The 24,897-nt window shown below is 41.9% G+C and overlaps 1 protein-coding gene across 1 annotated transcript; it reads left to right on the plus strand.

Annotated features, from left to right (window-relative positions):
• The first annotated feature begins 746 nt into the window (after positions 1 to 746).
• atg2a (autophagy related 2A) lies at positions 747 to 24,348 on the plus strand. The gene is made up of 42 exons (XM_061048291.1): positions 747 to 1,286; positions 1,646 to 1,808; positions 2,496 to 2,645; positions 2,747 to 2,849; positions 3,619 to 3,763; positions 4,132 to 4,377; positions 4,751 to 4,850; positions 6,294 to 6,458; positions 7,515 to 7,657; positions 7,906 to 7,984; positions 8,260 to 8,509; positions 8,797 to 8,938; positions 9,252 to 9,350; positions 10,525 to 10,680; positions 10,816 to 11,089; positions 11,589 to 11,661; positions 11,787 to 11,961; positions 12,057 to 12,199; positions 12,701 to 12,813; positions 12,920 to 13,077; positions 13,354 to 13,486; positions 13,590 to 13,774; positions 13,855 to 13,935; positions 15,083 to 15,189; positions 15,279 to 15,371; positions 15,537 to 15,607; positions 16,431 to 16,507; positions 17,515 to 17,685; positions 17,989 to 18,115; positions 18,387 to 18,613; positions 18,720 to 18,949; positions 19,057 to 19,192; positions 19,651 to 19,878; positions 19,995 to 20,096; positions 20,303 to 20,387; positions 20,668 to 20,821; positions 20,946 to 21,015; positions 21,142 to 21,224; positions 21,338 to 21,459; positions 21,581 to 21,735; positions 21,932 to 22,090; positions 22,449 to 24,348. The coding sequence occupies exons 1-42, from the start codon at positions 1,116 to 1,118 to the stop codon at positions 22,683 to 22,685; spliced, it is 6,081 nt and encodes a 2,026-aa protein (XP_060904274.1). The 5' UTR covers positions 747 to 1,115; the 3' UTR covers positions 22,686 to 24,348.
• Positions 24,349 to 24,897: the final 549 nt, after the last annotated feature.

Consider the following 24,897-nt stretch of genomic DNA (forward strand, 5'->3'; position numbering starts at 1 on the left):
TCTTACTCATTCCAGCGCAGCGCACATGCTACTTGTCAATGACAATGGTTATTTAATAGTGAAAGTAAACTTAAGAAGACCATGGGACTGTTTTCAAAGGTGGAAAAGGGGTGTAACATGTCCTCTTTACATGGGTGGTTCTAGGCAGGGGCCAACAGGGGCCAGTGCCCCTGTAACACTGAGCTTGGCCACCCCTCCAAAAGGAAGAGCCCCTCTCAAAACACATAAACAGTATTTGACTCAACAACTGGACTCATAATCTAGTATTCAATTCTGTTACTGAAACGAATATAAATCATGGTATTTTATGATGTGCGCTATTATTTGGCATATTATATATATATATATATATATTTTTTTTTTTTTAAACGATCATCTTGTCTATTTTTGACCTGGGTTTAATGTTCCCCTCTGCCAAAACAACTGGCCCCAGTTTGGCCCCCTCAGTAAAAGTGGACTAGAACCGCCACTGCCTCTTTAAGCAAGTACCCCCATGGACACTTAAACTATAATTTACTGTAAAAATCATGTTATTTTTTTCCCTACCTTAGATATATAAAAAAAAAAATTCCAATGCCCAAGTTTGAAAATGAAAAAACAGTGAAAAAAACACAGACTCTCTTGAATATATTGGGTACTTCTAATGTGCCCTTACAAAGATGGCGCCCGGTTTGCGTCGTGTATCCGTTTTCCGGACTTCGTCTTTCGTCACTCTGATGCGGGACGCAACGTACGTTCACCATACCGTCAGTTGGCGTACGATAACAATAAACAACCCTGGAACAAGAGATACGCACCAACAGGACCTGTCGCTTCAATTCGACACAAAACGTATTAAAAACATGAGCCGAAACAGCGACAGACATTTGGAGTAACTTCTCGTCAAGTATCAGGAGAGTCTTGAGGGTCCTGACACAAAGGATTTTCGAGTTTTTTTGTCAAGCCTAGGGGAGAACCAGGGTTACGGTTTACCCCTTCCTTCTGTAGCTAGCTGTGGCTCATTCCTTGTTTTTGCACACTTTGTGTTAGTTTGTTATGCAGTTGCCAGAGGACTGTACTCGCACTCGTTCTCCTCCACCACCTCTTCGCTCCCTCTCCCCGCTCTCTCTGGCCCTATGTCTCGCTGGCTCTTCCCCTGGTCAGGCTCAATCAAGAAGCGGGCCTGTCGGTACCTTTTACAGCACTACCTCGGTCACTTTCTGCAGGAGCGACTGAGCCTGGACCAGCTGGGCTTGGACTTGTACAACGGCAGCGGAGTGATCAAAGAGATCAACCTCGATGTCTGGGTGAGTGTTTTTGGCTGTCAGCGTCACCACACAGCAGTACTCATCGTGTTTTTTCACCCTTGTCTGTTTCGCAACTTGCTCTCGAGTTCAACAACAATCTCCAGTGTCATGCTCATAGCCTAGCTCGCATTTCTTCGAGGAAATGCACTTGTGGGAAAACACATCACCAGCTCAGCAGACGAAGTGTACCTCTTCTTAGTGTCATTACATTGTGGATATATATTTCCTCTGCCATGTTGGCTGTACACTTCCTGAGCTTAATGAGTCTTGATCCCCAGAGTTACAAGTAACTCAATATAACTCAATATACAAATATTGAAACTGGTTTTACTTTCTTTTCTTTTCATCTTCCTCTGCAGGCGGTCAACGAGCTTCTTGAGTCTCTCGGGGCTCCTCTGGAGATAGTGGATGGCTTTGTGAGCAGCATAACAGTGACCATCCCCTGGCAAGCTCTCTTGACTGATCACTGCACCTTAGAAATATCCGGTCTTCAGATAACATGTCGACCGAAATATCGCAACAGTAAGTCCTCTGAAAAACCTCCAAAAGTCAACCTTTGGGGATTTCCCGTTAGTAAGTAAGCACTGGTCAGTCACAGGGTGAGAGAGGAGTGTGGTCCAAAATCACTACAATTGTAAAAATGAGTCTGTCCCTATTTGGTTGCTGTTCTCTCAAACTACTACTTTTTGCAGGTGAGCAGAGATAAGTGTGCTTCTGGTATGAGTTGATGTTTAATAATAAAGTTCTACAGAAAAAGATGCACATACTGTATAAGGTTAGCTATTTGTGAAGAAGTTTTTGTGTTTCTTAATCAAATCATTGTGGAAGGGTGTTATATTTCACAGTTTAACAACTCGGTTTAAAGGCCCATTACATATTTATCTATAATAAAAATGTCTTGTCTCAAAATAATTAGTTCACTTGAATATGTGTGAAAGAATAACAGCAATTCTGACAATATCATATTAATCCATAAATGTCAGTTTCTTGCTAAATTGTTGTTAAAGGTCAAATTAGATGTAAATTGATTGACAAATTTCCCTACTGTGAGCTTAGAAAAAGGAACTTAAATATCCATGTGTCAATTTTTAACCATGATTCACATACACAGGGGATAACTAATGCTTGCATTGGAAGTATTAGCCTTTTCTTGAATCATCAACAACGTGCAGAAATCACTAGATCTTATGCTGTAATGTTTGCACTCAGGTGGGGTCTGGGACTCCCAGGGCTGGTCATCAAGCATGACCTCCAGTATGCAGCTGGCTCAGGAGTGCCTGAAGGACCCCCCAGAGGCGTCGGAGGAGCCACCTGCCCAGCTTGAGGGACTCGAGATGTTTGCACAAACCATCGAGACGGGTGAGTCAAACTCCACTTTGTAAAGAAGTTTGTATGTCCAAACATCATCAAAACAGTTTCAACTAAACTAAGCATGTCTCTCTTGCCATCTGTGTTTACAGTCCTTCGTCGTATTAAAGTCACTTTCATAGACACTATCGTTCGCATTGAGCACCAACCCCTGGACCTGGAAACAGGCGTAGCCTTAGAGGTGCACATCAAACGGTAGGTCACAGATACACCTTGAATTTATAGATTTGTAAAGTGGCTACCACCTTTGTTCACCCAAAATGTTTGTTTGTAGTTGATATATAAATACAAACAGCCTCTGTGAGGATATTATTTGAGCACATTTTTCAATGGCTACCTTCTTATTTGATTCATCTCCAGGTCGCTGACACTAAGTTTCTGTTTTTATTTTGATTGGTTAGTGACTGTGTTGCCATTTTTGAACTGTGACACTGTTGAGACCTTTTCATTTTTTGTGGATTGTTGACAACTCGACTCAGGATGGTTTTGTAGATCTGAGGTCAGTGACCAGAAGGTCCTGTTCAGCTCAGAAACTTGACTTTTAACAGAACAGCTGGTCTGAGTGTAATGCAGCAGGTTGTAGTGGTATTATTTATTACACAGGGGGCTTCCCTCTGAGATCAGAGCTTTACCTCAGACACACAGACCTCTAAGTCAGTAATCAGACAAATATCAAGTGCTGCTCGTACTAATCAGTGTGCCAACGTTGAATATACACATTTCAATCCCTGTGTATAATTTTATGAATTGTTGATAGAGTTTCTTAGTGGTACTTTGAGTTTTTTTTCCTAAAAATAAAATGAAATCCAGTTCTGTCACAATGCAGACGAGACATCTTTATTTGTACAAGAGCAAAATGCAGACTTTGTTCTCACAGTTCTTGACACCCTTTTATCTAACAATAAGGATATTTTTGTTATTGCAATAAATAATGTGTGTAATTGTTTGTGCCATGTTGCTCCAGGCTGGAGTACTTTGATGAGGCAGTGCGTGATCCAGCCAGCCAGACCACCTTGCCTGTCGACATCCACCAGCCGCCTGCCTTCCTGCACAAGATCCTGCAGCTGAGCGCTGTAAAGTTGTTCTACGACAATATCGGCACAGTACAGGTGGGGAAAGGAGTCTTCTTTTCTTTTCTTTTGCTTGTTGTTCTACCCCCTGCCTATTTTGATTCAGTTGACTAAAAAACTTAAACATTGAATTCTTTTGACCCATTTCTTGAGTTAAAACTCAAAATATGTATACATGCTTCAACAGAGGAAATCTACCATACAGTTATTTATGCATTTTTTAGGTTGGAGGAAGGTAGTACTATAGATGTTGCTCTTCTCTTCATGAGAGATGAAAATGGCTTGTTGTAAAGAAAGGAAATGTCCCATTTTGTCTGCAGCTGCACTGACACAACCCTGACACAACGGACATGAAACCATCCATTTATTTAAAGGTAGAAATACTCACAAATCTCTCCTCATTTTAGGGTCGTCATGAGGACGAACATCCCGAATCAGCTACAGTAAGTGAAGGAGAAGAAGAAGAGGAGGAGGAGGAGGAAGAAGAAGAGGAAGATGAAGAAGATGAGGAAGATGAGGAAGATGAGGAAGAGGTGAAGCCCAAGGCTTCTCCTGCCTGTCCTCCATCTCAGCCACTGCTTATTGGAAGCTGCTCTGGTTTTATCGAGACCACCGTCAAGATCAAACAGAACGACATGCTGCCAGGACCAAAGGTGTGTGTGTGTGTGTGTGTGTGTGTGTGTGTGTGTGTGTGTGTGTGTGTGTGTGTGTGTGTGTGTGTGTGTGTGTGTGTGTGTGTGTGTGTGTGTGTGTGTGTGTGTGTGTGTGTGTGTGTGTGTGTGTGTGTGTGTGTGTGTGTGTGTGTGTGTGTGTGTGTGTGTGTGTGTGTGTGTGTGTGTGTGTGTGTGTGTGTGTGTGTGTGTGTGTGTGTGTGTGTGTGTGTGTGTGTGTGTGTGTGTGTGTGTGTGTGTGTGTGTGTGTGTGTGTGTGTGTGTGTGTGTGTGTCTGTGTGTTACAACATGCTTAAGGATAAGTAAAAGCGGCTGTCCTCTCATATTTCCCCTTATGTTTCTTTCTGTTCATCAGTTGGAGTTAGACGGGAAGGTGGGCTGTGTCCACATGCTGCTGTCTCCAGATCAAATAACTCATCTGACAGACCTGCTGGCAGCACTCTGCATCGACACAGGTATGATTAAACACAGCTACAGCTTTATGCCAAGCCAAGGTTACACACACCATTACAGTGTAACGTTTACCACCAAACACTCCCCATGTTTTCTAAGTGTATTGGGATAGACAGGCAGCAACAGCACAGTTACACTGCTTCGGAAATAAAAACACATAAACTAAAAAATAAGATATCAACATTCAAAACGTCTACAATCAGATGTCCTCAAAACCCTTGTTAATGTCGCCAGAGGGACCAGCACATGAAGATTACATGAATTACGCAGTTGATTTCAAGCTCAGGAAGCAGCGTACTTAAACACCGTTCTTCTTAGTTCAGTACAGATTTTAAGGGCAGTTAATACGAGGAAGTCCTTGGGGCAGAGACAGTATTATTGTAGTAAAAAAAATAGAAGTCCTGTGCCTATTTGATTCAAAGTTGATTGTGATTTGGTTGTTTTGGATTTGGCTTATGATAAAGGATCAGTCTGAGTGAAGTCAAGTCATGGGGAGGTCTGTTATAATAACACGAAAAGTAATCAATCAGACATTAGCTAGTTGTTTTCTGTTTAGAAAGTAACATAACAGCTACCTTTCTTTATCCTTCATTATGAACACAAATGTGTGACCACGGTCGTCTTTATTATCCCTGTGAGAGGACATTTTTGTTCTCCAGTCAGCAGTGAAATACGCATCAATCGGGCCAACAATAAATACAACATAAAGACACTCAAATAAATAAAAGTCCACTGGACAATAAAGACAACAAGAAACAAATGTCACTTGCAAACTGTCTCTTTGTCCACCATGCTGGCAGGATGTATCTGTGGCTGGACAGAAACAACTTAAATTCCAAGAACAAAGAAAGACTGCAGTCAGCCAGGATTGACTGAGACTTCTTCAAAGTCTATACTCTGTTCATGTGTGTTATGCAATCCAGGGTCAAACCTGCAGTCTTTCCACACACATTAACAATACCCTGCAGTCTGTTACGAGTTTTAATGCTGGGTGACCCATACCTAGTAACAAAGAAGGTCAGTTTATCATCAATGACAGTACCCAGGTATTTATACTGCTGCACAGCCTCAACAGCCAGATTATTGAAGATGACAGGAGAGATAAAGATTGGTTTCCATACTAACGAGTTGGAACTCATAGAGCGACAATTTCATGAATTTTCTTAATTTTTGTGTGTTTAGATCAAACTTCGTCGTTATCAAACGTTTTTCATGCTTAGTAATAAACCCTTTTAACGACCTGAGAAGCAGGAGATCATAATAATTATACTTTGACACAGACAATAAGTCTATGCTGTTTCCTCTGTAGTCCCGAGCAAGAGAGTAAGGTCACAGACATCATTAAATACCTCTTAACTCTTAACTGTAATGTCATGCTCTATTCATTGATACATTTCCCTCCCAGACGTATTAATGAATCACTTTCATCGTCCTCTGTTCTCCAGAGACTGAGACCAAGTGTGGTGGCATTCACAGTCGCCCGTTAGACACAAACGACCTGCGGTTGATTGAGGAGGACCTCAGTAAGCAGCTTGGTTCCAGCCCCAGAGACGACGAGTGGGAGGATGATCTCGACATGGAGCCCTACGTCACCACGCTGGAGAATGGAGGTAAAAAGAGAGCAGCAAAGATCGGCTTATAAACTGACTGTTGGAGATACACCCAGCCTCTGTGGGGGAACGTAGAGAAAGTTTTGCTTTTAAATACAAATAAGCATTCACACAATATGAATAAAGTTGAACGTAGAGCCTTATGAATCTCAAACAGCAGGACATCTGTCTGAAACCTGGCTCACACGGCAGGAGTTTTAAAATCTCCTGCAGGTTTTTAATTCGGGCAGCATCACACACATAAAGAGAATCCTAACAGATATTCCATAATCTCAAACATGCTCACACTACAAGATATGAAAATCTTGGCACATGTCATACTACACGATTTCCTTAAGATTATCGTGCCCAACCGAGGAACGCACCACCTCATGTAAAAAATGGAGCCGTGGTTAAATTGTGCAGAGAGGAAAACACATTGAAAAAATTTAAACGTTTTGGGTGAAGAAATGTTACGGGGAGATGGGGACAGCATGGGTTGTATATTCTTCAGTGAGAGCTGGAGGTTAAGTCGCCACTACTACACTTATTACTGCCCCCTTCGTCTCTCTCAGTGGTTGTAGTCACACACGACTTCTGCCACACCCCTTCATGACGTAATAGTCAAGATTTTATATTCTAAATATCAAACATATTTGAAATAAATCTGAAATAAAGCGTCCCGACGATCGCTGAGCAGATCGGTTAGACGTTAAGATTTGATCTTTATACTTCTCACACTACAAGATCATCTGGGCAGACTATCGGTTCCGAGCAGCCTTGAGTCAGGAGTCACCCTGCGATTGTCGGAAGGTAGAATCAGACGTCAAATCGACCCGATTATCCTATAGTCTGAGCCAGACTTCATGCTATTCAAAAACACATTCTTAACTGGACTTTAATGAGAAACTTGGTTAATCTGGAAGTTTGAATCTTTGGTGTTAAATAAGAAGAGATAAAGTAAATAGTACAAGCTTAAGAAACACTCCTGCTGCTTCTCTCCTTTGCAGCAACATGACATTAAATGGATGTTTAATATACAGTTTATAATGTGTGTTTCTGTGTGTTTGATTTCAGAAATGTTTTACTCAATGGGTCCAGTTGGGATGAACAGTAGCGTGACGTCTGTACGCTCTGGCAGCGAGCTATCAGATAGTGATATGGAGTCATCTACACAGAGTATATCCAGCTTCACACAGCCTGCAGTGCTGTCTGCACAGGTACTCGTATGTCTGTATAATGGGTAACATTTAGTGCCACTAACAATATCTTGTATTATAGATTTCTGTTTTTTTCGTGCTCTATTCTTTTAACATCAGATTTAAAAACAGCAGAATTGTTTAAGCATATGATTCTTTATGGAATAATCTCCTGTTTCTGTTTCTTTTTCAGCCAACGTAAAACTGAAACTTATATCTGTAGTAATGAAGTCTCAGGGAACTGATTTGTACTTTAATTTCCTTGCCAGGGCATGGTGAACTGTCCCAGGAGGTATCCTGTAGCAGGCTGTCTGTCGAGTTTACCCCAGTCAGGCATGAGGACCAGAGGTAAAACCACTGCAGTGCTGAGTGAAGGGTCATATCTGAATATTTCTTTGTCTGAAATATTGAGTATTGAACAAATCCTCATTGTGGTCCTTAGTTGTGATTCTGCAGTTTACAGTTACTTTAAACATTATTTCAATTGTATTTGAGTACTTTAGCCTGTTTGAGACATGCCCAGCATGTTACTGCTTTACACCAATGTATGACCTTTTAGAAATCAAGTATTTTTGATATATATGTCCATTAAAAATGCACATCTCCCATCCTCTTCTGTGCAGGACGCTCACACAGCAGCCAGGCGGAGCAGCTAAAGATCGATGCTTTGTTACGACTGACACTCGGCGGCCTCACACTGACCCTGCTGCAGGAAGACCCACCCTCTACACCAGATGGAGCCTTGTCATTAGCTCAGGTGTCTCAGGTGTTCTTCAGGGAGCTGGCGTTCTTCAAAGATAGCATGTTCAGCGAGAGAGACTTCCACCATCTGAGAGGAGGCTTTGCCAAGGCCTGCCCACACTCCCATCTCAGGTAGGAAAACACTGAGGCACATGTTTTCTTCAGGAACTTCAAATTGTATGTGGCCGAAGACAAAGATTACCACCTAATTTCCTTTTATTGTGGTTTTAGTTAGGAGGATAAAAACTGCTTGTGTCACAGAAATATTTCTACGAGTCATTAGATTACAAAGTGAAACTGCTTGTCCCTTTATTTGATGTGCTACCTGTCTGAAATGATTGTATCAAATACAAACACATGTCTACTGTTTTTGAGAGTGATGGTTTAATCCTCTCCTTCCCCATCCTCCTGTCTTTCAGAGTGACAGGAGCAGCGGTGCAGGTTGCTTGTGAGATGAGGAGCGGGAGACGCCACAGTCGAGCTGTGACCTCAGACCTTTCCTTCAGCAGACTGGAGCTGTTAGAGTGCCTGTGGGAGAACGGGATGCCTCAGTACAGCGAGGTAGAAATACTAATTTATCTGTCTGTGTGACTTTGTGGCTAACTCTGTGGCTGTTTTCATGCAAGATCTACATATATCTTCATGCAAAGTGCTTTTTTTGTCAGACTGTTTTCATAAGCTCATGATATTTTATGTTGGCCATTACCCTTTTCATTGCAAACAGTAGAATTGGTCGAGAAAGGCCTAACATCTCATTCTTTGGATGCAACTGTCGAAGCTGTTCTTTATCTTTGTTTAAGAAGTCATTTAGTGTCTGACTGTCAGCATGGAGTCATGATGGAGGAACTTTAAAAATGACCCCTTTTTTTTGCAGCTGCTTCAGTTCCAGAAAGCTGGTTTGTTTACAATTGGAGCAGCAGCCAGACCATGTGCACAACTACACTACAGCCTCACGGAAAAACACCTGCGCAAGGTATGCCTTTATATACACACACACACACACACACACACACACACACACACACACACACACACTCACACTCACACTCACACTCACACTCACACACACACACTCACACACATTATATTTTCAGTAAAATGCCACTGAACAATAAAGACAACAAGAAAAAAATATCACTTGCAAACAGTTAGTCAGGATGTATCTGTGGCTGGACAGAAACAACTTAAATTCCAAGAACAAAGAAAGACTGCAGTCAGTCAGGATTGACTGAGACTTCTTCAAAGTCTATACTCTGTTCATGTGTGTTATGCAATCCAGGGTCAAACCTGCAGTCTTCCCACACACATTAACAATACCCTTATCTGTTTAAATGCAAAACCTTATTTCTGTTAAAGTATTCTTTTTTTTTTCCCCCCAAGTATTTTCTGTTTGTTCTTTGTACTAAATAAGTATTTAAGTAGCACAATGTCAGCCCCAGAGATTGGTGATCGAGGTATAGCTGTGAGGATTCTTTCTTTTTTAGATTTTGTTTCTTAGAGATGTGATAGCACAGTGGATAGAGTTGGAAAAAGGAGAGAGGATGGGGTATGACATGCAGGAAAGGAGCCACAGTAGACTAAACTGCTAAGCATTCTGCGTCTTGGCTGTGAGGATTGACATGAGTCACTGAAGACAACAAAAACAAGATATCACTTTTAATGGTTTCACTTTGATTGCTGAATCAGGTTTATTATGACATCCTTAGCTAAAATGTTGGTTCTAAACTTTTTTTCAGTTTTCAAGGATTGAATATTTTACACTTTTGTGAACTGCCAAGATTTTTTCTTCTCCTTGCTACCAGGATTGTGTCCTTAGCAACTACATAAATCTTACAGAGGCATTTGCACCATGAATCTGTATCCTGAAATCCTGGACTAAAACAGTATCTGCAATCATAACATATTTATGCAGACTTTAATCCAGGGTCTGAGTTTTAAGAGTACTAGTATAGAGGGTGTCTCCTCCTGGAACAGGAGAGGGTCCTGGAAAATAAATACTCTATCTCACATTACTCCCTGAGACTTTAGGTACCACAAGCTGACCTACCTTGAGGAGTTCAATGTTCTAAAGGGCTAGTAAGGCGCTTTGAGCTCCTTGACTGACATGCTTAAGACATGCTTGAATGTTCTCGTGTGTGTGATTACAGGGTAAACAGCGTGTGGTGCGGCGGGAAAGTGTAGTGCGGGTGGAGCTGGCGGAGCTGAGTGCCGAGCTGGACCTGGATATCATCAGTCGTCTGGGAAGCCTGAGCAAAGCCTTCAACCACTGTCCCACACAGACCACGGATCCAAGACTCATGCAGGTGGATGATAGCAGAAAAATCCTTAAAAATGTAGAGCTGTTCCTTAACGTGCTAGTCAGTAACCAAATGAAACACAACCCTAATAAAACTAATAACAATGTATTAAAACTCTTTTCTGACTTTATTTCCCTTCAGACGCAGAGCACTGAGTTCTGCTCGTCCTTCACCCTCCTCTCCCCCCACGCCGTCCTCAGACTTCGCTTCCCCATACCCGACCTGCGGCCCCTCCCTAAGCGTCGACCTCCAACCCAGAGGACAGTGCGACAGGAGACCTTGGTGCTGGAGCTGACAGAGCTGGAGCTAAAGCACCAGGAGGCCCCAGACCTCCAGACTGAGCAGAATGCCCCAGGACAGCCGTGGGCTCCCTGCCTCACCCAGCTGCTAGAGGCCTCCTTCACTGACCTGCATGGTGGGAACAAACACAGTGATGTCAAGCAGTCATACTGACTCAAACCAGTGGCTTAGAATAGATGATTCAAAATGTTTTCTGTTGCATATATTAACCAAGGTCATCCATCCTGATGTCCCTGTGAGGTGGCAAAATTCACTTTTGCTAGACCATAAGTCTTCTGTCAGGAAGTGAACAAGGAAAAAATAAAACCACAAAAGATTATCAACAAAAAACTGTCCCAATACATTTACTTTACATATAAACAAACATTGAAACAAGACAATTAAGACTTCAAAAATAACCTCTGTGCTTCGTTAATACTGTGCCCTTAGGCATTTTTTTAAGAATACCTGGTACCTCACAGTTAGTGGAAGTAGCTTGTTGTTGAATTTTTCACATTTTAAGGACACACAAGATTTTGTTTCACAATTTCTTTCCTTTCATAAATACATTTCTGCCAAGAGCTTTTTGAAACTGTGAAATATGGGCAGGGATCTGAGGTGTTGTGTCTCCACAGGCTCATATGAGGGCTGGGAGGGCGGCTCTTTCCCCTGTATCAGAGTGAAGAAGAACCGTGACTCTGTGCCGAGGTGAGTGATGATATCTATATATATACTGTATTTATAATTCACAAAAACGCTATCAAGCAAAGTGTGAGTTTCTGTTGTGTGTTACGCTCTTGTCTGAGTTATTTCCCCCCTGTTTCTGTAAGCAGGTTATCAGTGCGTGTGCGTGGAGGTGAAGCACAGGGCCCTGCAGGAGGCCTGGATGGGATCAACCTGGGTCTAATCAGGGACCTGGGGGCAGCCTTCTTTGATAGTCACTGTGAACTCAACGTCAAAACCAGCTCTCCGTTCTCCTCCAACCGCACCATGTTTGAGACTGAGGAGGTGCACTGACACTAGGAAAAAAAGGGAAGCCTTTAATTAACATTTTTTTAATAAAGATTCAGACTGAACTCGTCTCTCCACCTTCCCTGTTTCAGATGGTGATTCCAGCCGACCCAGAAGAGATGCGTCAGTTTCAGGCGCAGTGTGTTGCTCAGTGTCAGTGTGCTGTGGACATCAGCCTGCCGCTGGCCTACATCCTGCTGCCCAGCAAACAGGCCTTCCAGAGCATCTACAACAGGTACATCAGCTGTACTTTATGATAACATTATCCACGTATTAGAACAAATGTAAGAAAATGTTAGAAATGATATTCAATAGAATGTAGAGGTGCTCAATGGCAGCCAATACAGTAAATATTTTCAGCTGGAATGGAAATAGGCCTTTTCTATTGTGATAAGTCATTGATATGACCTTGTACAAGTACTCAAAAGGATACTTCTTTAAATAAACAGTCTAATGTCAAAATACTTGATGTTATTTTAAATACACAAGCAGTTCCAGACTACAGGCAGCGCTGAGAGTATTATAAGCAGGGGTGAAGTCGCTGCAAGCTCTGCTGGACAAACATCCTGATATCACCATTTCTGAATTGTATTTGGTATAACATGCTCATATAGATGTTGTTTTAGAAATGGCTTGATCCTCCAGCTTTGTTCTTTGTTCTTTTTTTTTTATATTGGTCTTAAGTCCTGCAGCAGATGTTAAATAGATTTCCCTCACCCTTACTTCTGTCCAAAAGAATTAATAATGATCTGTTGATGTGGGAGCCTCCTCCACCCTCGGCCAACAGCCCAGACCACAGCCGCCATCAGCGTGATGAGTTTAAACTCTGCAAGTCTGCAGTTAGACTCGGTGAGTGAGTTTGACTGCTCTGATGGGAAAAACTTAAAAGTACATGTAGATCTGTTAGACAGAATAGAATTTTTAAAATAACATGTTTTCTTTGTCTCTACTACAGACTCCGATTCAGAAGAGGACGAGCCTCAGTTCTATTTGGCCAGTGAATCCGATGGAAAGACACAACAGCCAGCTCCCCGTCCAAACCACAACCTCAGCCTGCTTTCCCTCACTGTGATAATTGGCAAAGGTCGCCTCCAGGCTAGAACTGACAGAAAGGTGAGCCACACGGCCGATAATAGCAGTGCTAGATCATGTTTGCTCTGAATCATTTCTTTCAACCAGACATAACATTTTCTATGAAAAAAAATAAACATGGAACTGTTAATAATGATGCTTGTGCTTCTGAAATATTGATTCTCATAAGGGATGAAGTTGAGACTTTAAACAGCTCTGTCTTGATTAATTCCCAATTCCAATGTTTTCCCTGCTTAGTTTTTGAGCTTTCTATTATTTGTTGTTTGTAACCGTTTGGATTACATCTCACTAATTCAGGAGGACCAGAGTCATGGGGAGATTGTACTCGACCTGGAAGGGGGGAAGATATTTAGCGTTGCGCAGCACCAGAACGACCCCAATCTCAGCTTCCTGTGTGTGGAGAGCAAACGAGTGGAGCTCTACCATCAAGGTTCACATTGTTCTTTTGCTTTCAAACATTTAATAGAACATTACTTGTAGTTCCCTCTTAAGATTAACATGCATCATGGTTTATCTCCTGACGCTAAATATAGCCGTGATCAAAGACACCCCCATCCCACAGCGATTGGAGATGCCAAACTTTACTCCTCCAAAGCACTTGGACCCTACCATCTACCCCACAGAGGTGGGAGTGAGCAGTGTGAGTGGCAGGGAGGGGGAGCCACAGATGTTGTCAACAGCTATCAAAATCACGCTGGACTCCCACAGGAGTGTCAAGGTATGCCCGCCTACATTCTCTGATTTTGCATCTTGGGTAAGGTTAAAATTAAAAACATTTGGTGTCATTTTTCCTCGTAGGAGTTCCTTGTTGCCCTCCGACTTCAAGGTGCCACGATGCGACATTACATGACACCGACTAATCACAGCTGGCATGAGCAGGTGAGAAGCACTGCATGACTAAGAGACACAGGTTCTGTTGCACAAATCATAGAGTCTATTCAGTAACTTCTTGTCATGAAGTGAAGAAAAACTCCTTCCTAAAACACTTCTCTGAACTCTAACACTTACTGGCAATGTAACTTGCATTTCCAGTAATGTATTATTTTTTAATTTCTGGGCATTGCAAGTTGTTTTTCTTATTTCTTACCTTACTTGCCAAAAGAAAAAAAATAGTGAAGGGAAACAGCAGGATCATTTACAACTCTCTTACAGAGAATTCTGATTTCAAAAACATGATCTTGGCCTCCAAAAAGTGGCTTTTTCTCTCCTTATACCAGTGGTTCTCAAACTTTAATCAGTCACTTCTTTTTTTTTACTGGGTTATTTTTTTTTGTTCAAAGAGGGGAATCATGACAGTTTAAAAGATAGACACACTCGAACCTGCCTGTATGCGCACAGATTTGCAAACCTTGGGTACGGATTAGCAAATGGCTGTTAGATTTGACTGAGCCTTTCGCAGCTCTATGCAACACCACTAAACAAATTTCACCTGCGACTTGGCTATCACAACAGGTGAGCCTCGAGTGGAACGGTTTTCTTATCATGACTCAACAAAACCAAGAGAGGGCAAACTCGCATCAACCGGAAAAGGTTTCCCAGCTCCTGCAGCAACATGGTCGATGTGTCCTTTGGCATTTACCATTTCCTGTTTGGAAAAAGTGGTTACACTAAATAACAGGTTATATATTGATTAGACAGAACAGACAAATGGTGCAATCCAGTAAAAGGATTCATTAAACAAAAGTCCAGAGAGAGTTGGTACAGACGACAGGAACACTAAACCTTCTGTGGTTGTAGCTGCTGTTAACATTAAGCATACCTTCCCTCAAAATCAGCAGCCACTTATTTTTTCCTTTTCTTATTCACAGAGATAATACATCTAGGACATTACTTTGCAAGAATGATTAAACATGACAACCTCCACAACCAGATAGATTTGTCCTGTTTTATTTTCTGGTCAAGAGTTAAACGTGTGCTAAGAAAAGCAAACCACACTCCATGCTGAAATAAAACATGGTGGACGAGTTTTACAATGTTTGCCATTTGCTGTGTTCTTCCAAACTAAGTCTGTGTTTGTTTGTCACAGCTGGTTGACTTCCTGGATGTCATAGATGATCCTATCCTGGGATACACATCACCTGCCGTCATCACTGTCCTCCACACACACCTTGCTACCTGTGCTGTCGACTACAGGTTTAAACCTTCAAAAAAAAACTCTGTTAAAATAAAACTGTGCATTTTTAAATTGTTTGTGACCCTTTTTTCCTGTGTTGTCTTTTCAGACCTCTGTATCTGCCCCTGCGAATGTTGTTCACAGCAGAGTCCTTCTCCCTGTCCAGTAACATCATCGTAGACACTGCCACCTTCCACCTCAGGTACGTATCACCACCTACTGAACATACTAAACTGAAAAAACACTGAAAGAATATCATCTAAAAATAACATTATAGTATTATTTTTGCAGTGCCAGTCCTAACAGTGGATGTTTATATTGTAGCCCTCGGTTAGTGTGACATCATTTGTTTCTGTGATGTTGTTAGATTCATTCTGGATGACTCTGCTCTCTACCTCTCTGACAAATGTGAGACTGACACCGTGGACCTGAGGAGAGGTAAGGCACATGATACACGTACTTGTGTGTGCTGTTTACACTTATTAAATAGTTTTTTTTTTAAAGTGTCTCAAGCAGATATTCTCATAGTTTTGCCTCCTAATACATGAGTCTGATAATGAGTGTTGTATTTAGTGGTTTTGAAGCTCTCTGTTTTTATCTAGCACAACCCCCCATGTTTCTGCTCAATTTGGATTTAATGCCTGATCCTTTTTTTTTGTTTGTTTGGCTGTTGAGCAGTTTTAGGTAAATACCAGAATCTACATCAGATTACTCTGGACACTACCCTTAATTGAACCCTGTGTGCAGGATTAGCCATTTTTACAATTGTCTGAGTCTGGCTTTAGTGAAGTCTCAGCCTCTTCAGCCAAAAACTGATGTCACAGAAGAATGATGGGAGGAGCACAAAATCAAAGTCATTGTCATCACTTCTGTTGAGATAATGGACAGTTCAAGAGCTTCTTTTACACGTGTTAGGTTTTGAATGTAGAAACTCTTCAAACTAGAGTCCTGTGATTATTATCTGTGCTATTATTGTGGTAACGGTTATAACAAAAGAGCTGAATCCTCTTGTCAGTGCCGATTCTTTTTGAAATTCTAAAATGTAAATTTAAAAGGCCACTTCACTTGTAAAGGATGTTAAACATGATTCATGCTTCTTCTGTAAAAAGGGGGTTGGGCTCTTTTTTAAATATTGTGTTTCAATAAAAGTGTTGAAGGACGACATCGTCCCACTCTTTGGACCAGTGTTAGTGAAGTCAACAACTATCGAACCAGTAACCCACTGACTAAAATAAACCTTGTGTGTCCTTGTGTCACACAGACTACGTGTGTGTTTTGGACATTGACCTGCTGGAGCTCGCCATCACCACGTGGAAAGGGAGCAATACAGGAAAACTTGTGAGTGCATGTTATCTGTTTATCGACCTGTGTTTTCTTCATATTCACTCAGTAGCCACAAAGTCGAAGAATGAGCAGCAGAAGAAAATGTAAACATCACAATTGAGTTCAATATCCCTCAAAAACCACTAGGACTCACCTTCCCTGTGTTTATAAATATTGGTTAGACCATAATTTCACTGTAATAACAGCCTCAGACTGCAGGTGAAGAATAGGAGAAGGTCTCAGCTGGACCATAACAACAAGATGCAGCTCTGCTTTTAGACAATCAGTAACAAGGTGCACAAATGTTACACAACAATGCAATATTGTTTCATATCTCTATTTGCATTGTTTAGACTTTTATTCACTCTTTCTAATGTTTCTGTTTAAAGAATTACAGTTCCGTTTTTAAGAAAATGTCTCTGATGTAAACGATACAAAACTTTCTTCACCACTCATGATGAACACAATTGTTGGTATTCAAGCAGATATTTCTGGATTCTCTGGTATTAAAGCTTGTTTATCCTTGCAGCAGTATTAGCACCAGCTAATAGGGTTTGTTGGTGTAAAAAGTACTTCTAAATACATTCAAAATGGTGGACAATTGGAATCTTTTCAACAGTTGTTTTTCGCTGTTTTCTGACATGTAGTCGTGAATTGAATCATTTGTTTTTTTTATTTGAAGAAAAAGAAATCACTCACACTAAGTGCTAGGGCTAGCTCTTGAACTCAGTAGAATGCCAAATAGAGCAACAAGAAATTGAGCCAGTCTCAGAGGACTGGAGTAGATCCTGAAGTATGTACTAATTCAAAAATAGACTTTGAATCCATGGATTAATTAATCCAGAATCGTTTTGAATCGAAAATCGATTCTGAATCAAATCGTGACCCCAAGAATCGAAATCGAATCAAATCGTGAGACACCCAAAGATTCCCAGCCCTAGTATTGCCCCTCCTCCCCTTGTCACCGTCTCTGGTTTTAAACTGAACATGCTCTCTCTCTGTATCCTGTCTTTGTTCTCTAGTCTCAGCCTCTCTTTGAGCTCCGCTGCTCCAACAATGTGGTCCACCTTCATACCTGTGCTGACTCGTGCGCTGCCCTGGTCAATATGCTGCAGTATCTGGTTTCCCAGGGTGACCTGCACCCTCCACCACGACACACCTCACCCACCGAAATCGCTGGCCAGAAACTACCGGTAAATCTGGGTGTCAACTGGAGAACAGCAATAATATAGATAAAAAGAATTAAAATGATTCCTTCACAAACAAAACACATAAGTCATTTTCTTTATACTGACAAATGTTTCTCCCTGCCTGTTTATAACACATTTTGGCTTGAATAATAAAAAAAAGAAGCACCAAACCAAGAAAAAAAAACATTTTATATTGTGTTTCACAACCAGATGACTATATCATCAAAAAATAACTTCATAATAGTAAATGATTTCAATGATTTAGCATCTTTTGTCTAATGTTTGAGTAATGTTCTGTCTTGTTAGCTGACTGAGAGTCCTGCGTTCGTGCAACCCTGCCCTCCAGCTGAAACTGCTGAGATCAACCAGTACGACCTCGCTGATGCCTTAATAGACACAGAGAAGAGTCACCGAGAGGAGAGTGGAGATCCAGGTACGTAGTAGTCTGTTTTTTCTCGACACATCACAGCAAGATATGGTCTGGTACCAGTTGTAATGAACTGAAGTTAGACCTTGATCCTACTAGTTGAATTTGTTTTTTTAGTGAGGGAAAAAACATAACCATGCATACCAATACATTAAACTCAGAACAGTAGAATCTTACGATAGAAATGTGGTGTTTGTACTCAGGAGGTTTTTATTCCACAAATCTTTCTGTGGTGCTGTTGATAAACTGACTGATGGTCTTCTCTGTGTTTACACAGATTCACCTTCCATGCCGAGAGGCTCACCTGTCTCCGTCTACTTGTTCCCGGGCGAGGCTTCAAAGCGGGGAGGTCCATCCGCCCCGTTGGGGGATGACTCTGAGCTTGATAGACTGGTTGCCACAGCAAAAGAAGCACAAGTAGACATGATGTCAGAGGAAGGCTCCGAAGGTTCCACTGACAATGACGACTTTTGCATCTTGGAGGCTCCAGGCATGGGCATTCCTGTGAGTCTCTCTCCTTGCTTTTTTTCTTCCTCTTTATTTATTTCCTGATAAAGCCACCCTTTTTATTTAGAAGTAAACTGTAAACAACAAATTGGATTTGTTGCAGCCCAGAGACGGGGAGCCTGTTGTGACGGTGCTGTCAACAGGGCCCATCAAGGTGAAGGACAGTCACTTTTCAAGGCCTCGAGGCAGCTCTGACCTGCTCCGAGCCCCAAGCCGCTTCCCTGTACCCCAGAGCAGGGTGGTGCTGCGGGAGATCTCAGTGGTCTGGCATCTTTACGGGGGCAAGGACTTTGGTGGCAAGCCCTTGTCCATGCATGCCCAGAATGCAAATAGGTAACGTGGCCACGAGGAGGTTCTCAAAGCACAGAAATTTAGATTCTCTCACAAAACATGTATCAACAGTGATGATAATGTCGGATGAATCTCCTTCCTCTCTTCAGAGGTCGTTCAGTCTCTGGTGGTGTCCGAGGATCCCCGTCCCGCTGCGCCGGGTCCTCTCGTCCCCAGAACTTGTGGCGCTGGGCAGGAGGCAGCGGGCGTCAACACACACTGCTGATGGAGATCCAGCTCACCAAGGTACAGTATTAATAAAGCATGCGGCTGGCATCTGAAATGACTTCAGTCATGATGAGTGAGTTTGTCTTAACATATAGATGTAAATACAGCAGTTATTTGGAAGCAAAGTTACTAAAGCGTTTGTGTTTTACTCTTAAAATTAGCTCCTGTGTTTCCATGTCAAACACGGAGCTTTTATTTCAGTCAGTTTACACTTGAACTTGTGATAATTTTGCCTTTTAGCTCGTTTGCTAGGCTAGCCGTTTCCCCCCCTTCCTACAGATTTTATGCTAAGCTAAACTGACCTTCTGGCTCCACGTATTTCTTATTCAGATTTGTGAATGGCATCTTATTATTGGCAAGCAAGTTCACACGGGTATGCCTCTAACTATTCAACTGGAAGCTAAACTTAAATTCCCTTTTTAAACAAATATTATTTCCCTGGTAGATCTCTGTATTCCTTCTGTTTTGTCCTCCAGGTGTCCTTCCAGCATGAGTCCTATCCCGTGGTCGTAATAGGGCAGGATAGCGAGGGGTCAGTGGCAGCTGCAGTTGGGGTTTGTCCTGGTGGTGAGCAGCCCCTCTCTAGGCAGGTTTTCATCGTCCAGGAGCTGGAGGTTCGAGACCGACTGGCTTCCTCTCAACTCAACAAATTCCTCTACCTCTACACCAGCGAGAGCATGCCGCGCAGAGCCCACTCCAACATGGTGAGACGGCCTTCCTGTTGAGGGAGGAAGGAAGAATATCATTAAACCATGTGAGAGAGCTTGATTTGATCCAATTTGTAACTAAGTTATGTTTATCTTGTGTTTTCTTACTCCAGTTGACAGTAAAGGCCCTGCAGGTGTGTCCAGAGTCTGGTCTGGGTGGTCCAGAGTGCTGCCTCCGGGTCAGCCTGCTGCCACTACGACTGAACATTGACCAGGTAATTCAAAATCCCCAGATTAAACTTCAGATTACCATTCGTACCCACAATTGTATGATATCAAATCTGAGATGTCTTTTGAGAGTTTGCTTTACAAAGCCTGCCATTTTGTCACATAAATGTATCTGTATCACATTAGAAATATTATTCCATTCATTCTGTCAAACTCCACTTCAAATAAGCTTTTTCTTCTGTCTTCCGCTCAGGATGCACTGTTTTTCCTGAAGGACTTTTTCAGTAATTTAGCTTCCTTTGTTAACCCTTACCTGCCTGTGGACCCTGCAGCTGAAGGTCAGTCAAGTCTTATGATCATTGAGTGTTAAATGCTTTTGTTGGAGATCAAATATTAAGATTTTAAACAAGATCTGTCATGCAGGTTTCCCTTATTTTCAGCTTTTTGAATGAATGAATGTTAGCCTATTTGTGGCACGGTTCATTTCCTCTGTCTACATTGTCAAAAGATTAATGTAGTTAAAGTAGAAGCATATGATCATAAGATCCTTTATTTTACACCATATCCAGTAAATATTTATTTATCTATACTTACCGGTATGTGTCCATGTATTCCCAGTGAAGGCAGATCCCTCCCAGAAGGCATCTGAGGAGGGGGAGTCAGCTGCTGGTCTGGGACCTGACCTCACAGCTTCTGTTGAAACTACCTACAGCGAGCAGAGCTCCTCCTCCGCTGACTCCAACTCCTCCTCCGAGCAGCCCATCTACTTCCGGTCTGTAAACACTTATTCACCTGGAGGCTCAGAAAAACTCTCACAGAAAAGAATCACAACTTGACTTAAGCTTTTAATTGTTAATCTATAAAACAGCCTCTCTGTTCCATTCTGCTATTTTCAGGGAGTTTCGTTTCACCTCAGAAGTGCCTATCTGGCTGGACTATCATGGCAAACACGTCGTTATTGAACAGGTAAGGGGTCATACAACCGGACCAAAACAACAAAATAAAGATATCTGAAGGTTTTCTGTTCATTATATCTCTGCCTGACTGTATTTTCACTCTCCCTCTGCCCCCCAACCCCTCTTTGTCTCACAGGGAACGTTTGCAGGGATTCTGATCGGTCTGGCTCAGTTAAACTGCTCGGAGTTGAAGCTGAAGAGGCTCTGCTGCAGACACGGGTGCAAACACACACCGTCATAAAAACACAGATACATTTCTCTTTGTCTCTTATTTGTAAGGTGTAACTGTTCAGTGGTTTGTGTCTTGAACTTTCTTCTGCAAATCTTCCTAGTCTGCTCGGTGTGGACAAAGTGATCCAGTTCGCTGTCACAGAGTGGCTCACAGACATCAGGAAGAATCAGCTGCCTGGCATTCTGGGAGGTGTTGGTCCCATGCACTCGGTTGTCCAGCTGTGTGAGTTGATGCTTCTCCTAAATTAACATTGCACACAGATTCTTTTTAACGTTTACATTTTTTTAATCTTTATTAAGCCTCATTCTCTTTTGCTCTGTCTCTATGTGTTGTGTTTCTCCAGTCCACGGGGTGAGGGATCTATTCTGGTTGCCCATAGAGCAGTACAGAAAGGATGGACGCATAATTCGAGGTCTCCAGAGGGGGGCAGCATCCTTTGGCACCTCCACAGCATCTGCTGCTCTGGAGCTAAGCAATAGGCTGGTGCAGGCCATACAGGTACTAAGTCTGAAGGGTGTTTTTTTTCAACAGCGGATTAAAGTTACACAGGATCTTAATGTGTGCGAGAATCTTTTTCAGTAACTGCAGATAGCAAAGCAAACTACTTAGCAAACTCTTGTTCTGAAATATACATGTTTTACCCGACTGAAGTAACTGAAGCCCCCTTGTTGATGTCTGTCTGCTTCTTTTTTAGGCCACAGCAGAGACAGTGTATGACATACTGTCTCCGACTCCCCCTCTGAACCGCTACGCCATCACTGAGGGCCGAGCCCCCTCTAGTCGGCCTCGCAGAGCTGCTCAGCCTGCAGACCTCCGAGAAGGTGTGGCAAAAGCCTACGACACCGTCAGAGAGGTTGGTCACCAAAAATGTACTCTGACTGTGTATGATTTAAAACCCTTCCAAATAATAAACAGAACTCAAATGCATAAATTATGACAATCAGTAATAGGTAATTTTCTCAACAAACATGGAGAACATTGGCTGTTTCAAGGTTCTCATACAACAATCGTCTGTTTTTTTCTTCTGTTTAATATAAAACTGATTATATTGAGCAGAGCCTTGCGATTGGACATTTTAAGGATTCAACAAATAATCAATAAATAGTCAATAGTATTATTTGAATTACATGGATTTTATCAGAAGCCTGTTTTCATGAGTGTCTGTAAAATCACCTGAATCATTTAGCATTTTTGTTTTCTCTGCACCACAGGGAGTGATTGACACAGCTCAGACCCTGTGTGATGTAGCATCCCGTGGCCACGAACAGAAAGGTCTGCCTGGTGCTGTGGGCGGCGTGCTGCGGCAGATCCCGCCCACTGTGGTCCGACCTTTAATCGTGGCCTCTGAAGCCACTTCCAATCTGCTTGGTGGCATGCGGAACCAGATCAAACCAGACGCCCGCAAGGAGGACTTCTTGAAGTGGCGCACAGAGGACGGCCAAGAATGATGACAGCCTTTTTTTGTCAGTGGGAGAGTGAGAGAGTGTGTGTGTGTGCGTGTGTGTGTGTGCGTGTGTGTGTGAATGTATGTGAGAGATAATGATTTGGGAAAGCTAAGGAAGCAAATCCATGGCTTGGATGTGTATTTGCATTTGTGTGTGGACTAACGAGAGTCAGTGTGTGCTCCAATGCAAAAACAAAACAAAGACTAACGACTACTGCAGTTACTGACACCCAGTGTTATATGTGTCTCCATTAAACATAGACTTTAATCACCGTTCTGCATTCAACTCAAGCTCTCCTCAAAGTTCTCCTTCTCAGTGAGACAATAGTCTGCAGGTTCTCATTGGAACAAACATATCACCACCACTCTCTACTGAACTCATTTTCAACTCAACTAAGGGCAGGTAGGACCATCACTCCCAAGGTTTCAATGTTGGCAAGAAGAAAAAACGTAGACATGGCAACATCTCGAACCATGAGTTGCGCTGCTTGAACCATTTTTTTTTACTCTGATTAAGGTAGTGATTTCTGGAACATTGTCTCCTTTGTGTATGGTGCAGGGAGAGGAAGTTAATACGGAGTTAATACTCAACCGATATTTTCAATCAAATCAATCAAAACAACTGTATTGTGAGGCCAAAAAGTCGTAGACTATTTTATGAACAGTAGTAAAAGGGGAATTCTTGTCAATACATTCTCACTGATCACTTAACTACAAACAGCATCACCTGACAGGATCCTGTAGATTAATCAAAACATCAGTTTTTTGCTGTAACAAACTAAGTTGTGACCTGAGCCTTGGTGTCTTTTGATGCTCATAGTGCAGACATGGAGAACATTTAAGTGAAGTTTCTTTTGCAAACACCCTCCAGATGTTGACTGATGTTTTCACCTGAACTCCACAACTTAGTGTCATCGGTTCAGCTGGAACTGTCTTTTTTGTGCCATAAACCTTGCAGAGTGCCCTTTTATTTTTGGTTTGTGTTGCCTTCCTCAGTCCTGTACCCCTCCTACTACTATTATATAGTATGCTGGCTCATATTGATCCACACCAGACTGAATAGAGACCGGATCACATGAAGCCTCTTAACTCTGTAGCACGTTGGATTCTGTCAAAGCTTCACATAGTCGGGTTGGTCATCGTAAACTGTCTAGATTTCAGCCAGTGGCTCTTCTACCTGCAGCTCGTTTGTGCTTCTCTTTCCATGAACAGTAACAGATCGGAGTTTGAAATAACCTTCTCTGTTTCAGAAATGCTGTGTCCACATTTTTAGTTGCCTTCCTGTTATTTTTTTAACTCTTTTCTCTTTAGTTTTTTATTTTGTTGAAGTATAGGTATTGTCATACTCGTTTTCAAAATAAGAGTTGAGTGGATGTGAATCTGGTGACATTCGAGGATGAAAAATTGTGGGGGGGGGGGGTTAAAAAAAGTTTTACATTTTTATCTTTTTTGTTTAATAAGTGTAAGGGATATGTGATTCTCTATATGTGAGTGAGAGTGTGTTTGTGTGTGGGCACATGATGCATATCTGTGAAGTTGACAGGTTAATGCTTGTTACTTGTGTGTAATTACTATTTACTATATCATAAACTGTATGAATGACCTGTATAATACAAAGGCAAGAAGTATACAAAATCAATAAAAAAAATCTGTATAAAAAAATCAAAGTCATCTATGCCTGATATTTCTTGCTGCTGAACAACACCTGTGTTTATCATTGTTAGTGCAGAAATGTAATTAGTAAGTATTGTATTTCTTTAGCACTTGGGTACTTCAGTGTAGTTTCTGTTAACTTGTACTCCATTATAGTTAAGATCTAACGTACAGCCTCTACAAAGTATATACTACTAATAAAGCTACATTTACATTACTTCTTCAATTTTCATGCATTTGTAACATTAACAGCAATAACCTGTTTCCATGTATAGCAGGGATGGGCAACTTTGGTCACAGCAAGGGCCACATTCATTTCATTCTCACTGCCAGAGGGGCCAAATTGTAGAATACAAAAACGATTACAGTCAATTATGTCTCAAATTTAACTCAACATATACCAGTGATCACATATTATTATGGACATATTTCTGGTTTTCACTATTTCATGGCAGATTTTGTCATCTTTTCTTCATGTTTCCAATTAATTGATGTGTCAAAATTGACCTGAGGGCCACATTGAGGGTTGATCGGGGGCCGCATGTGGGCCCCCGGGCCGCCAG

Source organism: Labrus mixtus, chromosome 10 (assembly GCF_963584025.1).
Source record: "Labrus mixtus chromosome 10, fLabMix1.1, whole genome shotgun sequence".
In the NCBI taxonomy this organism is placed as follows: domain Eukaryota; kingdom Metazoa; phylum Chordata; class Actinopteri; order Labriformes; family Labridae; genus Labrus; species Labrus mixtus.